We start from the raw sequence: 14,075 nt of genomic DNA on the forward strand, positions 1-14,075 counted from the left end.
ACGGGAGATTACAAGTTTTGATAAGACACTCAGGATAGTGTAGCCCCCATTGAGAATCTGACTGTATATTCCTGTACAAGACTTCCTGTCTGACCACACCATTGCCAACCCTTACATTAATACATTTTCATTTTCCAATCAAGAAGGCTTAAAATGTATACGATAGATTTTAATTTGCCCTTTTTATTTTTTTCATGTTTAATAACATTTTGTATTTCCCCTTTGTCCCTCTTTGTGCTTATCATGATGAGGACCAGCATGGCTTCTTGGGACAGTTCTTGTTTCTTACCTACATTATGCATAGAAGAATGAAAGGCTGCCCATTAACCTTACAATTAATAATGCTTTATATTTAGAACACGCACAGAAGAAATGGCTCTGAATTAGGGTATGATAACCATATTTCTGTGTTTTATATGACAATATTTTAATATTTTCATATTAGATAAGTGGTAACATATGTGGTGGTGAACACAGATGTTAGAGAGTATAGGAAATAGGTGCATTTGTGCAGGGAAACTTCAGAAACTCTCCTTAATGAAGGACGGGTGTTCATTTGATCTTCAGGTAATGGGAAATGTGAGAAAAGAGGTCAGAGAAGGAAAACCCAATAGTAGAAGGAGGTGGCCAATGCCCCAGAGGAGGGAAAGTTGCAGACAACAGCACAGCAGCAGTGGACAATCTGCCCTTCTTCAGACAGGATTGAAGCAGATCTGGTATGATGGTGGCACAGATGCAAATCCATTGGCAACTGGGGTGGTATCAAGGTCCTTTGGATCAACCAGAGATTTCAGGTTAAAGTTCTGTAAAATGGTGGTCAGGAACAAAAACAGCTCCATGCGGGCAAGGCTCTCTCCCAGACAAATCCGTTTTCCTGAAAATAACAAACACAGAGGGTAGTAACTCCATATGAGGAACTGGGATTGGGAGAAACACTGCATTTGTGGTAGGTACACATGGAATATGCAGTAACTGATGACAGATTCAATGGATGGGTGGAAAGGAAGAAGGAAGGATAGCTGGAAGGACAGTGGAATAGAATGATGGATGGAAGAATGGACACCTAACATCTATCTGCCTAATATCTGATCTGATCAGGCACTCTTCATTCAACAAATATTTATTGAGTATCATCTCGATGCCCTTCATTAAGTATTCTCAGATTATAACTGCTCTTTTGACATTTCAAGTTTCCATCTATATTTTTCAAGAAACATGCCCACATTCTTTTGTTTCCTGTTTCGACTATTATGTTCCAGGATCTTTCCTCCATTCTTCATACCCTGTATGCTCAGCTCTGGCTGTACACAATCTTCATCAATCTTGAACACACTATGTAGTTTCAAGTTCTATATCATGCTAGTCTTTTAGACTAAGATGCACTTTGCTTGTACTACATTCAGGGCCTAGGTCCTATTTACACCCTTTGTGATTCCCTCAAGCAATAAAACCTTGCCTTCTCTGGGATTCCTCAACATTATATTTATGCTTCAATTGAAGCATGGCTCACCTGACATCATAATTCCCTACTTATTTATTTTTCTATTGTGCTATAATGTGAATTATTGAAGGGAGATCTCTGTCCTTGTCATCTTGTTATCCACAGTGCCAGTTTTAAAGCAGCATCAAAAGTCATCCAGAGCCCATGGACAGAGACTCAGCATACACATTTCAGGATTTGAGATCACAGTTTCCAAGATATATGATCATGACTGAAGGAAGGGTAGGCTGCTCTGGAATTATGGCACAGGATCTTGCCATATTCCCAATATTTCTCTGACCCTGTCCTTATTTGGAAAAGTTCTGATACCCTAGATGTAGAGCAAATGTCCTGCTCCTGTGGTTTATTACCTCCTTAAAAAGGTCCTGCCTCCTCTTCTTTCCATTCTCTCTGACCCCTTTGAGGCAGCTCTAATGTCATTTCTGCTATTAGGATGTTGCTTACTCTATTTTATGCCTCTTTGTGGTTTATGAGAGAGCATGAAGTAGGCAGCTTCTCCGCAACCCTGAAGCCTCCCTCCCTCTGCAGTCCTTGCTTCCCTCTCTCACAGCACTAGTTCTATTGGAATTCAATGATCTCTTTACTCATCTGCCTAACTAACTCAGAAGTGAGCCTCTTAAGAAGCCATTCTGAGCTTGAGGGCACTGAGGAACACTATGGAGAAGACACTCAAAGTTGTGGAGATAGAAAACTTTCTCATAGCTGGTTAGGACTGTCTACAAGAGTTTCACCTTATAAGAGGAGCTCTAGGGTGCCTCAGTTTTATATCAAGAGGCAGAATTCAATTGTCGCATACTCTAGGTTTCTGAATCTGAAAGAACTGGGTCAACTCCCATGAGATTCACTCATGTGGCCCAACAATGAGGATGTATTATGAGCAGGAATAATGTGTGAGTATTATGACTGGTGCTCCTGATCATGTACAAAAAGCAACTCTTCCAGCACCAGAGGAGGCACCATGTGAGTTCCAACTGAACCCCAAATCTATCTCGTACCCTGACATAGAAATGGTAGTGAATTTCTATTACCTGCTGAGAAAGGCATGAAGTAGTCACTTTTCTTAAAGTTTCCACTCTCATCCAGAAAGTGGCCAGGGTCAAACACCTTTGGGTTGGGGAATTCCTTCTCATCATGCAGCACAGATGAAAGTGATGTAAATATGGTTGTGCCCTGGAATAAACACACAATGATAAACTGAGTGATAGAGAATTCATGGAGCTGGAAGAAACAATGATTATCAGTTACTTGAGTGTTTTTTATCTATAGATGAGGAAACTCAGGTCCAAAAAATGGCATTTTCATCCAGACAGACCAATTAATAAACAGGGATGAGTTTAGGGCTAGTGTCAGAGAATGTTCAACTGTGGCCTCCAAATTGATGTAGTAGACATATTGATACTTGGGAGCCAAGCTTTCTGAATCTGTTCTTCTTATCACGTTTGGACACTGTTGTATGTCCCAACTTATTGCTCTGTTTCATTACTACATTTTTTCACATCTCATATATAGATTATGGTTTTAAATGGAAGTCTGTGTTGACATTTCTAAAGTCCAAAGTGAGGGACCTCAGGAGGTGAGAGCAGTCCCCACATACAGCTGGCAAGTGTGTGGGGCACCATTGCATTTGTGGCCCTCAGCTGCTGCAGATCCTGCTGCCACATGGGTAGTCTACCACTGCTGCTGCCACAGCCACCAATGTTTGCAAGGGCAGCCTTCCAACACTAGCACCACAAAAGTGTCTTGCCATAACAGATACTGCCACTGCCAACACAGCAGTCACCACTGCCACCTCATCCATAGATACTGTGCTGCCAGCCTGCCAACCAGTCCAATGCACTGAGATATCATCAGCAGAGACCAGGAGAAAAGGTGAGTGAGTGCAAACCCACAACCTCGTGGCCCAACCCAGAAGGGGATTTACAGTGCCCAAGACAGTAGTACACCTGGGGATGGGAGGTACATGTGTAGCTCACATGAATGGCTTGATCCAGAGAGAGACACAAACCCAAATAGACCGACGAAGAGAATTCCCAACGACCACAAACCCAGCCCCAATGCAGGGAAGCAAGGAACCAGGAGAAGTCTATGTCTGTAGGAAAGAAGAAAGAGAACACCACCCAGGGTCATGCATTCAAACTGAGAAGCTCCAGTGTACCCCAGTGCACCCATCAGGGTAACAGGATGCTAGCTGGGGTTCCAAATAGCGCACTCAGGGTCACCCATTCAGACTGAAGTGCTCTAATAAATCCTAGTGCACACATCAGGGTCACAGGACACTAGCCGGGAGGCCAAAAAGCCCACCCAAGGTCACCCACCTAGCCAAAGAGTGACAGGGCACCCAGGTGCTTCTCCCCAAAACTTGCGAGCTCAACCACATTTTCAACAGTCCAACATAGTGTCACAAACCTAAGGAAGGAATCACTAAGGACTCCAGTGCCTAAACCATGGAGGCACTCACATGCAGCTCCACCATTGAATACAACGAATTGTTTTTTTGTGAAGATAAACAAAATAGATAGATCATTAGCTAGGCTTACTACTAAAACAAGAAAGAAGATGCAAATTATGAAAACAAGAAATGAAAAAGGAGGCATTACACCTGATACCACAGAAATACAAAGCATCATTAAAGACCATTATAAACAACTGAACAACAACAAATTTCAAATGCTGGAGGAAACGGATGCAATTCTGGACACATGCAAACTACGAAGATTAACCAAGAAGAAATAGAAAACCTGAAAAGGTAAAGGACAAGCAGGGAGATTGAAGCAGTATTCACAGTCTCCCAATGAAGTAAAGCCAAGTATTGGACAGCTTTTCTGCTGAATTCTATAAAACCTTTAAAGAAGAATTAATGCCAATTCTCTTCAAAGCATTCCAAAAAATTAAAAGAAAGGCCATTCTCCCAAACTCATTCTATGAGGCCAGCATCACCCTGATACCAAAATGAGACAAAGATAAAACAAACAAACAAACAAAAAATAAGCTACAGCCCAATATATTTGATGAACATAGACAAAAATGTCCTGAACAAAGTATCAGCGAACAGAGTACAGCAACATATCAAAAACACGATACACCACAATCAAGTGTGATTCATCCCAGGGACGTTAAGGCTGGTTCAACATATGTAAGTGAATAAATGTGATTTGCTGCTTTGACAAAATCAAGGACAAAAACCATAGTATTACATCAATAGATACAGAAAAGCATTGGAAAAAATCCAGTGTCATTTCATGAGAAAGGCTCTCAGAAAATTAGGTATAGAAGGAAAGTATTTCAACATGATAAAAGCCATATATGCCAAAACCTCAACCAATATCATCCTAAATGCTATCAGCTTTTCCCATAAGAACGGGAAGACAAGGATGTCCATTCTCTCCAATCCTGTTTAGTATCATATTGGAGGTACTAGCCAGAGAAATCACACAAAAGAAACAAAGGGTATCTACATTGGAAAAGAAGAAATCAAACTGACCCTCTTTGAAGATTACATGATCCTATATATATTAAAAACCCTAAAGACTCTACAGGAAAACACTTAGATCTGACACATGATTTAAGTAAAGTTGCTGAGTACAAAACCAACATAGAAAAATCAACATGCCACATACCAAAATCAACTCAAAATGAATTAAAGACTTAAATACAAGATCTGAAACTTTAAAATGTCTAGGAAAAAATAGAGAAAAAACTCCTGGATGTAGGACTAGACAAAAACTTTCTAAATAAGACCCCCAAAACACAGGCAACAAAAGACAAAACAATCAAATGTGATTATATGAAACAAAAAACCTTGTGCACAGCAAAGGAACTAATCAACAGAATGAAAAGACAACTAACAGAACAGGAGAAAATAATATGCCACCTACACACCCAATAAGGGGTTGATAACTAGAATATACAAAGAGCTCAAACAACTTTAGGTAATAACTTGAATAATCCAATTAAAAAATGGGCAAAGGAGCTGAATACACATTTCTCAAAGGAGGACATACAAATGGCCAACAGGTATGTGAAAAAATGCTCAACATCACTAATTATCAGGGAAATGCAAATCAAAACCACTTTGAGATACCATCTCACCCCAGTTATACTGGCTATTAACAAAAAGACAGAGAATATCAAATGTGGGTGAGGATGTGGAGAAAAGGGAATCCTCCTAAACTGATGAATGGGACTGTAAATTGGTGCATCCATTATGGAAAACAGTACGGAGGTTCCTCAAACAACTACAGACAGAAATTCCATATGATACAGCAACATAAGTGTCCACTGACGGATTACTGGATAACGAAAATGTGGTATATATACACAATGGAATAGTACTCAGCCATAAAAAAGAGTGAAATTCTGCCATTTGCAGCAACATGGATGAGCCTGGAGAATATTATGCTAAGTGAAGCAATCCAGGTGCAGTAAGTGACACCACATGCCCTCACTCATAAGCGGGAGCTGAATCCATAAATACACAAACAGGCAGTAAAGAGAGAAACAACAATCACAATAATACATCAAACTTTGAGAAGGAAAGGAAAGAACTGTGGTTACTAGAGGAGGAAAAGGGGAGGGAAGGTCTACAGGGAAGGGGTTTATGAGAAATTGGTTAATGGACGCAAAGAATGATTATGTACCGTAATGATGAATAAGCTGACTGTCCTGATCTGAGCATCACACGTTGTACACAACTATCGAAAGTCAACTCTGTACCCCAATTATATGTATAATAACTTATCGTTTAAAAATATCACTTAAAAATAAAACTAGATTTATAAAACTAATGTAAAAGACAATGATACAACATTCCTTGTTCATTATAAAGTTTAATTCAGCAAAAAAACTATGGTGTTTTTATACTTTGATAACAAACCAATAGAAAAACATATCTAGAAAGCTAGCCCATTTACATTAGACATCAAAAAACTTAAATACAATACCTTAGAATAAGTTTAATCAAGGAAGCCAATGAGCTCCACAATGAGAACTACCAATTATTACTGAGAGAAATTACAGAGGACACAAAAAGATGGAAAGACATTCCATGCTCTTAGATTGGAAGAATTAACATTGTGAAAATGTCCACACTACCCAAAGTGATCTACAGATTCAATGCATTCCCATCAAAATACCAAGGGCATTCTTAATAGAAATAGAAAAAACAATCCTAACATTCATATGGAACAACAATAGACCCTGAATAGCCAATGCAATCCTATGCAAAGAAAATAAAGTTGGAGGCATAACGCTGCCTGACTTCAAATTATACTACAAATCTATAGTAACCAAAATAGTACAGTACTGCTGTACAAACACTTGGACCATTGAATGGAATAGAGAATCACTTACAGCCAACTGATCTTTGATGAAGGCAATAAGAACATACATTGGGGAAAAGACTTCCTCTTCAGTAAACAGTGCTGGGAAATTGGACATCCATATACAGAAGCATGAAACTAGGCCTGTATCTTTCACCATATACCAAAATCAACTAAAAATGGATTAAAGAGTTAAAATTAGGACATGAAACTATAAAAAACTCGTAAAAGAAAACATACGGGAAACAACTCATGAAGTAGGGCTGGTCCAGATTTTCTGAATAAGACCTCAAATCACAGGCAACAAAGGAAAAAAAATAAATAAACAAATGGGATTATATGATACTAAAAAGCTTTTTCACAGCAAAAGAAACAGTTAACATAGTAAGAAGACAATGTACAGAATGGCAGAAAATATGTGCAAACTAAGCATCCAACACAGGATTAATATCCAGAATATACAACAACCTCAAACAATTTAACAGTTAAAGAACAGGCAGTCCAATTAAAAAAATGGGTGAAAGAGTTGAATCATTTCTCAAAGGAAGATATACAAATGGCCAATAGGCACATGAAAAACTGCTCAATGTCACTAAGTGTTGGGGAAATACAAATCAAAACAACACTGACATGTCATCTCACCCCACTTACAGTGGCTGTTACAGAACAGACAGAGAATAACAAATGCTGGAGAGGATGCAGAGAAAGGAGAACCCTCCTACATTGTTGGTGGTATTGTACATTAGTACAGCTATTATGGAAAACAATATGGAGGTTCCTCACAAAACCACAGAGGGAACTGCCATATGATCCAGCCATCCCACTGTTGGGTATTTACCCAAAGGAATCCAAATCATCAAGTCAAGGGGATACTGAACTCCCATGTTTATCGCAGCTGTATTTACAATAGTCGAGAGTTGGAACCAACCTGAATGTCCATCAGTGGATGACTGCAGAAGGAAAATGTTCTGTGTATACACAATGGAATACTACTCTGCCATAAAAAGAATGACATCCTGTCATTCACTCCAACAGAGATGAACTTAGAGATAATTATGTTAAGAGAAATAAGCCAGGCATAGGAAGAGAAAAACCACATGTCCTTATTCACAAGTGGGAGTTAAAGAAATGATCAAATAAAAAAAAAGATGGATACAACAGTCACAATAATTTGTTGAACTTTCAAAATGAGAGAACAAAACCAAAGCCATCAGAGGTGGGTAAGGGGAAGGGGGCGGGGGGTTACTGAGAAATTGGTAAAGGGCCACAAAAAATGACTATATTGTGTAATGTTGAACATACTAATTATCCTGATTTGAGCATGGCATGTTGCCCATTGGTATTAATATTCAATGCTGTACCCCAAAGATAAGTACAACCAATTATATTTCAATAAAAAATTATCTTTAAAAATATAGAATATTAACACTGGGGAGAAAATGAAAGAAAGAAAATCCAGAGTATCTTTTTATATGTTTTATTTATTTATTTTTGCTAGCCAGTTGCTGTGGATTGAATTGTGTCCCCCAAAGTCCACATATTAGAAAGTTAACTCCCACTGTGACAGTGTTAAGAGGGTGGAAATCCTATTATGGTAGCTGAAAGATGGGGCCCTGAAGCAGTGATTACATGTGAGGAACACGATTAATAAATTGATGACCTAATGGTGGTCATGGGCATGTGTGGTGCAGGGATCTCAGATCATTCTGCCCCTTACTGTGCAGGCTGTGAGTCAGGTAATTGAAAGAAGATACTAGCAGCTTTATGCAAGGTAGACATACTTTATTCTTCAGATATGAGCTTCACAGACATGCTTCATTCTCAGACACAAGCTCAGGCTCTATTCTACTGATTCTCTATGCTCTGTCCTCCCTCCATGCTCTTCTAACCTTCCAGGCTTTGCTAACCAGCAGTTCAGAGCAGTTACCTTTCTAGTTTAAGTACACAACAGGGGCCACAAGCCAAGCATTACATAATTACAACAATCATGTTGAATCAGTAAATGAGCACACATGCACAGTTACACTACTATTGTAGCATGTTTCTAGCGAATGTGTTGAATCTTGCCCATTTGGAAGAGACGCGAGGCGAGAGAGCTTGACTAAACTTTTTCTCCTTTTATTACAGCATGGTTCCAAGAGCTTTAAAAGCAGAGCACAGGAGGAGCTCTCTTTGATCTTCCTGCTTCTGCCATTTCGTAATGTGACAAGCTGCATTGCCATAGAGTTAGCACCAAGAGCAATACTTACCAGAAGTATTCCCTGGAATTTGGACTTCCCAGCCTCTGAAACTGTAAGCAATAAATATGGTTTCTTTACAAATCACTCAGTTCCAGGCATTCTGTTCTAAGCAACAGAAATGGACTAATAGTCCAGCACAGGGATCTAACCCCAGACCTTGGTGTTATCAGGATAATGCTCTAACCAAATGAACTAACCAGCCAGCTGCTCGCATGGCTTTTGTTAATAAACATCTGATCTTGTTGAAAATGACATCTTCTGGGATGATAACCAGTGCAGTAATGAATAAAAAACTGAGGGATTATCTTTGCCATGCAGTTTGTCTTAATTTAAAAATAAGAGGGAGATCTTCATTACAGATTAATACTAGTTTAAAAACATAGAAGGGATGACAAAATTAGAAAATCATTACTTTGTAACAGTTCCACTTAGGAAAATTAGTTCTGGCAAGGATCATCAACTAGAGCTCGAATTGCTGAGTGCATAATTAAGGAAGCAGGATTTCACAAAGCGTTAAAGTACCTTGCCATAGATTTTTATTAATTACATATGCAAAGAAGAATTTCTGCAATGGAGAGATCTGGCAGTTACCACCTTATTGTGCAAGCAACTTAGCATAACCAATAATGTCATAAATGACACATGACCTGCCTCGCCAGAGTGATTCAATGTGACATGCATAGTACCTATAGTTTTCTTGTTCAAATCGTACCTGGAATCAAATCTCTAGAACACAATCATACAAAACCAGCCTGAGGAACATTAAATGGCTGCTGGCCAGGACTCACTAAAAAGATCAATGTACTGAAAGAAGACCTAAAGAAACAGAACAGTTCTTGATGACAGGAGTCTAGAAAGATAAACAAATTATATCCTTGTTCCTTGACTGGGTAGTGAATTGCAAAGGAAAATAAGTAATAAACAACATTCTTAAGAAAATTTAAATGTGGGCTGTGCTTTAGATAATGTTAAATAATAATACCGTAGCAACGATAGCTTCTGAGTGTGAATGCTGTTATTACTATATAGTAGAAAATCATTGTTCTTGGGACATGCATATTGAAATATTGAGATATAGATAGATATAAAAGTAGATACATACATACTTTATACATATATAAGTTTAAATGTTGTTAAGATTAAATTTTTTTTGATTATGCATATCATGGGACACAAAGCTGACCATCACCACCTGTGCCCAAGATATGATGATTAGATCAATGCTATCAGCCTGTCCATTGAAACAAATTGCAATTATTCCCCGTGCTCCTCCCCAAACTCTCCCCAACCTCCCTACCCCTCTACCACTCCACCCCCAGAAACCCTAGATCTGTTCTCTCCCTCTGCAACTCCCAACACACCACTGTGGTCTTTCTTTCCTTTCTTCTTTCTCTCTTAGCTCCTAGTCATGAGTGACGACATGCAGTATTTTCCCCTCTGTGCCTGGCTTATTTCACTTAACATAATTTTCTCTAAGCTCATCCATGTTGCTGCGAATGGCAGAATTTCATTCTTTTTTTATGGCTGAGTAGTATTCCATTGTATATATGTATGACATTTTCCTTATCCAGTCATCCATCAATGGACATTTATGTTGGTTCCAAATTTTGACTTTTATAAATAGAGCTCCAGTGAACATGGGAGTGCATGCATTTCCACAAGATGATTTCCATTCCTTTAAGTATATACCCAGAAGTGGGATTGCTGGATCATATGGTTAGATCTATCTAGTTGTTTGAGAAATCTCCATGCTCTTTTCCATAGTGGCTGTACTAATTTACAGCCCCAGCAACAGTGTAGAAGAGTTCCGCTTTCTCTGCATCCTTGCCAGCATTTGCTATTTCAGTTGTTTTGATTACAGACAGTCTGACTGGGATGAGATATTTCAATGTGGTTTTAATTTCCATTTCCCTAATGATTAGTGAAATTAAGCATTTTTTCTAGTACGTGCGGGCCATTTGTATATCTTCCTTCAAAAAATATTTATTCAGCTCCTTTGCCCATGTTTTAATTGGGTTATTTGTATTTTACTGTGTAGTTGTTTGAGTTCCTTGTATATTCTGGATATTAATCCCTATCAGATGTATAGTTTGCAAATATTTTCTTCCATTGTGTAGGCTCTCTATTCACTCTGTTGATTGTTTCTTTTCCTATGCAGAATCTTTTTACTTCAATATAATCCCATTTATTAATTTTTCTTTTGTTGCTTATGCTTTTGGGGTCTTATTTATAAAGTCTTTGCCCAATCCTACTTCCTGAAATGTTGGCCCTATGTTTTCCTTTAGTAGCTTTGTAATTTCAGGTCTTATACTTAAGTCTTTAATCCATTTTGGGTTGATTTTTGTATATGGGAAAACAGTTCCATTTTGTATATGGGAAAACAGTTTCATTCTGTTTACGGATGTCCAATATTCCCAGCACCATTTGTTGAAGAGGCAGTCTTTTCCTTGACGTATGTTCTTGTTGCCTTTGTCAAAGAACAATGGAATGTAAATATGTGAATTGATTTTTGGCTTTTCTCTTCTTTTCTATTGGTCAGAGTGTATATTTTTATAACAGTACTATGCTGTTTTGGTTACTATAGCTTTGTAGTACAATGTGAAGTCAGGTAGTGTTATGTTTCTGGCTTTAATTACTTATTTGTTTGTCTGTTTATTTATTTATTTATTTATTGTTCAGGATTGTTTTAGTTATTGGGGGTCTTTGGTTGTTCCATATGAATGTTAGGATTGTTTTTTCTATTCTGTGAAGGATGTCATTGAATCTGTAGACTGCCTTGGGCAGTATGCACATTTTCACAATGTTTATTCTTCCAATCTCAGAGCGCAGAATGTCTTACCATCTTTTTGTATCCTCTTTAATTTCTCTTGGTAGTGATTTGTAGTTCTCTTGGTAGAGATCTTTCACCTCCTTGGCTAAGTTGATTCCTAGGTTATTTTTTATTTTTATTTTTATTTTTGATGACTATTACATTGGGTTAAAGTAATCTGAATAAAACATGGAATTTTGTTAATGTATCACTAATAGTTCATTAGTTGTAATAAAATATATCATCCTAATGTAAGATTTTAATAATAGGGAAAACTGGGTGTGGGTTATATGGAAACTCTCTGCACCATCATCACAATTTTTTTGTAAATCTAAAACTATCTTAAGTAAAAAGTTTGTTTTTAAGAAGGTAATAGAAATCTTTAAAAAAATGGACTTGCTTTCCTTGCTTTCTTGATTTCTTTTTCTGTTAGAATGCTACTTATTTCAGGGTGTTGATTTTGTATCTTGCAGCATTATTGAAATTGTTAATCAGACCTGAGAATTTTTTTGCTGTTTTTAGGTTTTTCTGAATATTGGATACATCATCTGCAAACAGAAACAGTTTGTCTTTGTCTTTTCCAAAATGGATGCCATTTATTTCTTTCTCTTGAGTGATTGTTCTGGCTAGTACTTCCAATACTACATTAAATAGGAGTGTTGATAGAGGGCATCCTTGCCTTTTTCCTGTTCATTTGGGATGATATTGACACTGGGTTTATCATATGTGGCTTTTATTGTTTGAGATATTTTTCCTTCCATACCTAATTTGCTGAGAGCATTTATCATGAGGGTATGTTAAATTTTGTCTAATACTTTTTCTGCATCCTTTGACAAAAGTATATATATGGTTTTCTTCCTGCATTTTGTTGCTGTGATGTGTCGTATTTATTGACCTGGATATGTTGAACCATCCTTGTCTCCCTGGGATGAATCCCCGTTGATCATGATGTATAATTTTTTGATGTGTTGCCGTATTCTGATTGTCAGTATTTTGTTGAGGATTTCTGCATTTCTGTTCTTCAGAGATATTGTAGTTTTCTTTTGTTGTTGTTGATGTATGTTTGCCAGGTTTTGTTATCAAGGTGATGCTGGACTCCTAGAATGAGTTTGGGAGAATGGCTTCTGTTTCTATTTTTTGGCATGGTTTGAAGAGAATTTGTGTTAATTCCTCTTTAATTGTTTGGTAGATTACAGCAGTAAAGCCATCTGGTCCTCAGCTTTTCTTTGTTGGGAGACTGCTGATTACTGCATCAATCTCTTTGCTCATTATTTGTCTATTCAGGTTTTTTATGTCTCCTTGGTTTGGTCTTGGTAGTTTGTATGTTTCCAGAAATGTATCCATTTCCTACACACTTTCAAATTTCATGGCATATATTTGTTTGTAACAGTTTGTAATGATTCTTTGTATTTCTGTGGTATCTGTTGTAATGTCTCCTTTTTCAGTTCTGATTTTTACTGTTTGGGTGTTTTTTCTTCTTCTTTTTGTTAACTGAGTGAATCGTTTGTCTATTTTATCTTCTCAGAAAGCCAACTTTTGTTTCATTGATCTTTCGTATCTTTTTTTTTCTGTATATCATTTAGTTCCGCTCTGATGTTAATTATTTCTTGCCATCTATTAACTTTGGTATTGGATTGTTCTTGTTTTTCTAGTTCTTTGAGATGTAGTGTTAGGTCATTCATTTGACCTTTCTATTCTTTTGATGTAAATGTTTGTTGCAATAAATTTCCCTCTTACTATTGCTTTTACAGTGTCCTACAAGCTTTGTTTTGATGTGTCTTTATTTTCATTAGATTCCAGACATTTTTATTTCCTTTTTAATTTCTTCTTGAACCCATAGATTTTTAAGGAGCCTGTGTGTAATATTACGTATTTGTATAGTGTTCCAAGATTCACTTGTTTTGATTTCTGGTTTTAATCTGTTGTGTTTTGAAAAGATACTTGACATGACTTAGATTTTTAAAAATTTGTTGAGAGTTAATTTGTGACCTAACATATGGTCTATCCCGGAGAATGCCCCATGTGCTTATGAGAAGAATGTATATTTTCAAATTATACATCTGACAAAGTATTAATATCCAGATTATACAAGGAACTGAAACCACTTTACAACAAAAAAAGTAACCCAATTCAAAAATGGATGAAAGATCTAAATAGGCATTTCTCATAGGAAGATATACAAACGGCTAACAGATACATGAAAAAAT

General features: G+C 37.3%; 1 protein-coding gene across 3 annotated transcripts in view; it reads right to left on the reverse strand.

Annotated features, from left to right (window-relative positions):
• Positions 1–692: 692 nt before the first annotated feature.
• LOC134382633 (cytochrome P450 2C19-like) overlaps positions 693–14,075 on the reverse strand; it is a 53,422-nt gene continuing 40,039 nt past the window's right edge. For all 3 annotated transcript variants that reach the window (XM_063103351.1, XM_063103349.1, XM_063103352.1), the window contains 2 exons: positions 2,530–2,671; positions 693–874 (listed from right to left, as the gene is read on the reverse strand). In XM_063103351.1, coding sequence (XP_062959421.1) covers positions 693–874; positions 2,530–2,671 — 324 coding nt within the window. The remainder of the gene's footprint in view (positions 875–2,529; positions 2,672–14,075) is intronic.

The sequence above is a fragment of the Cynocephalus volans genome, chromosome 7, assembly GCF_027409185.1.
Source record: "Cynocephalus volans isolate mCynVol1 chromosome 7, mCynVol1.pri, whole genome shotgun sequence".
Lineage (NCBI taxonomy): Eukaryota > Metazoa > Chordata > Mammalia > Dermoptera > Cynocephalidae > Cynocephalus > Cynocephalus volans.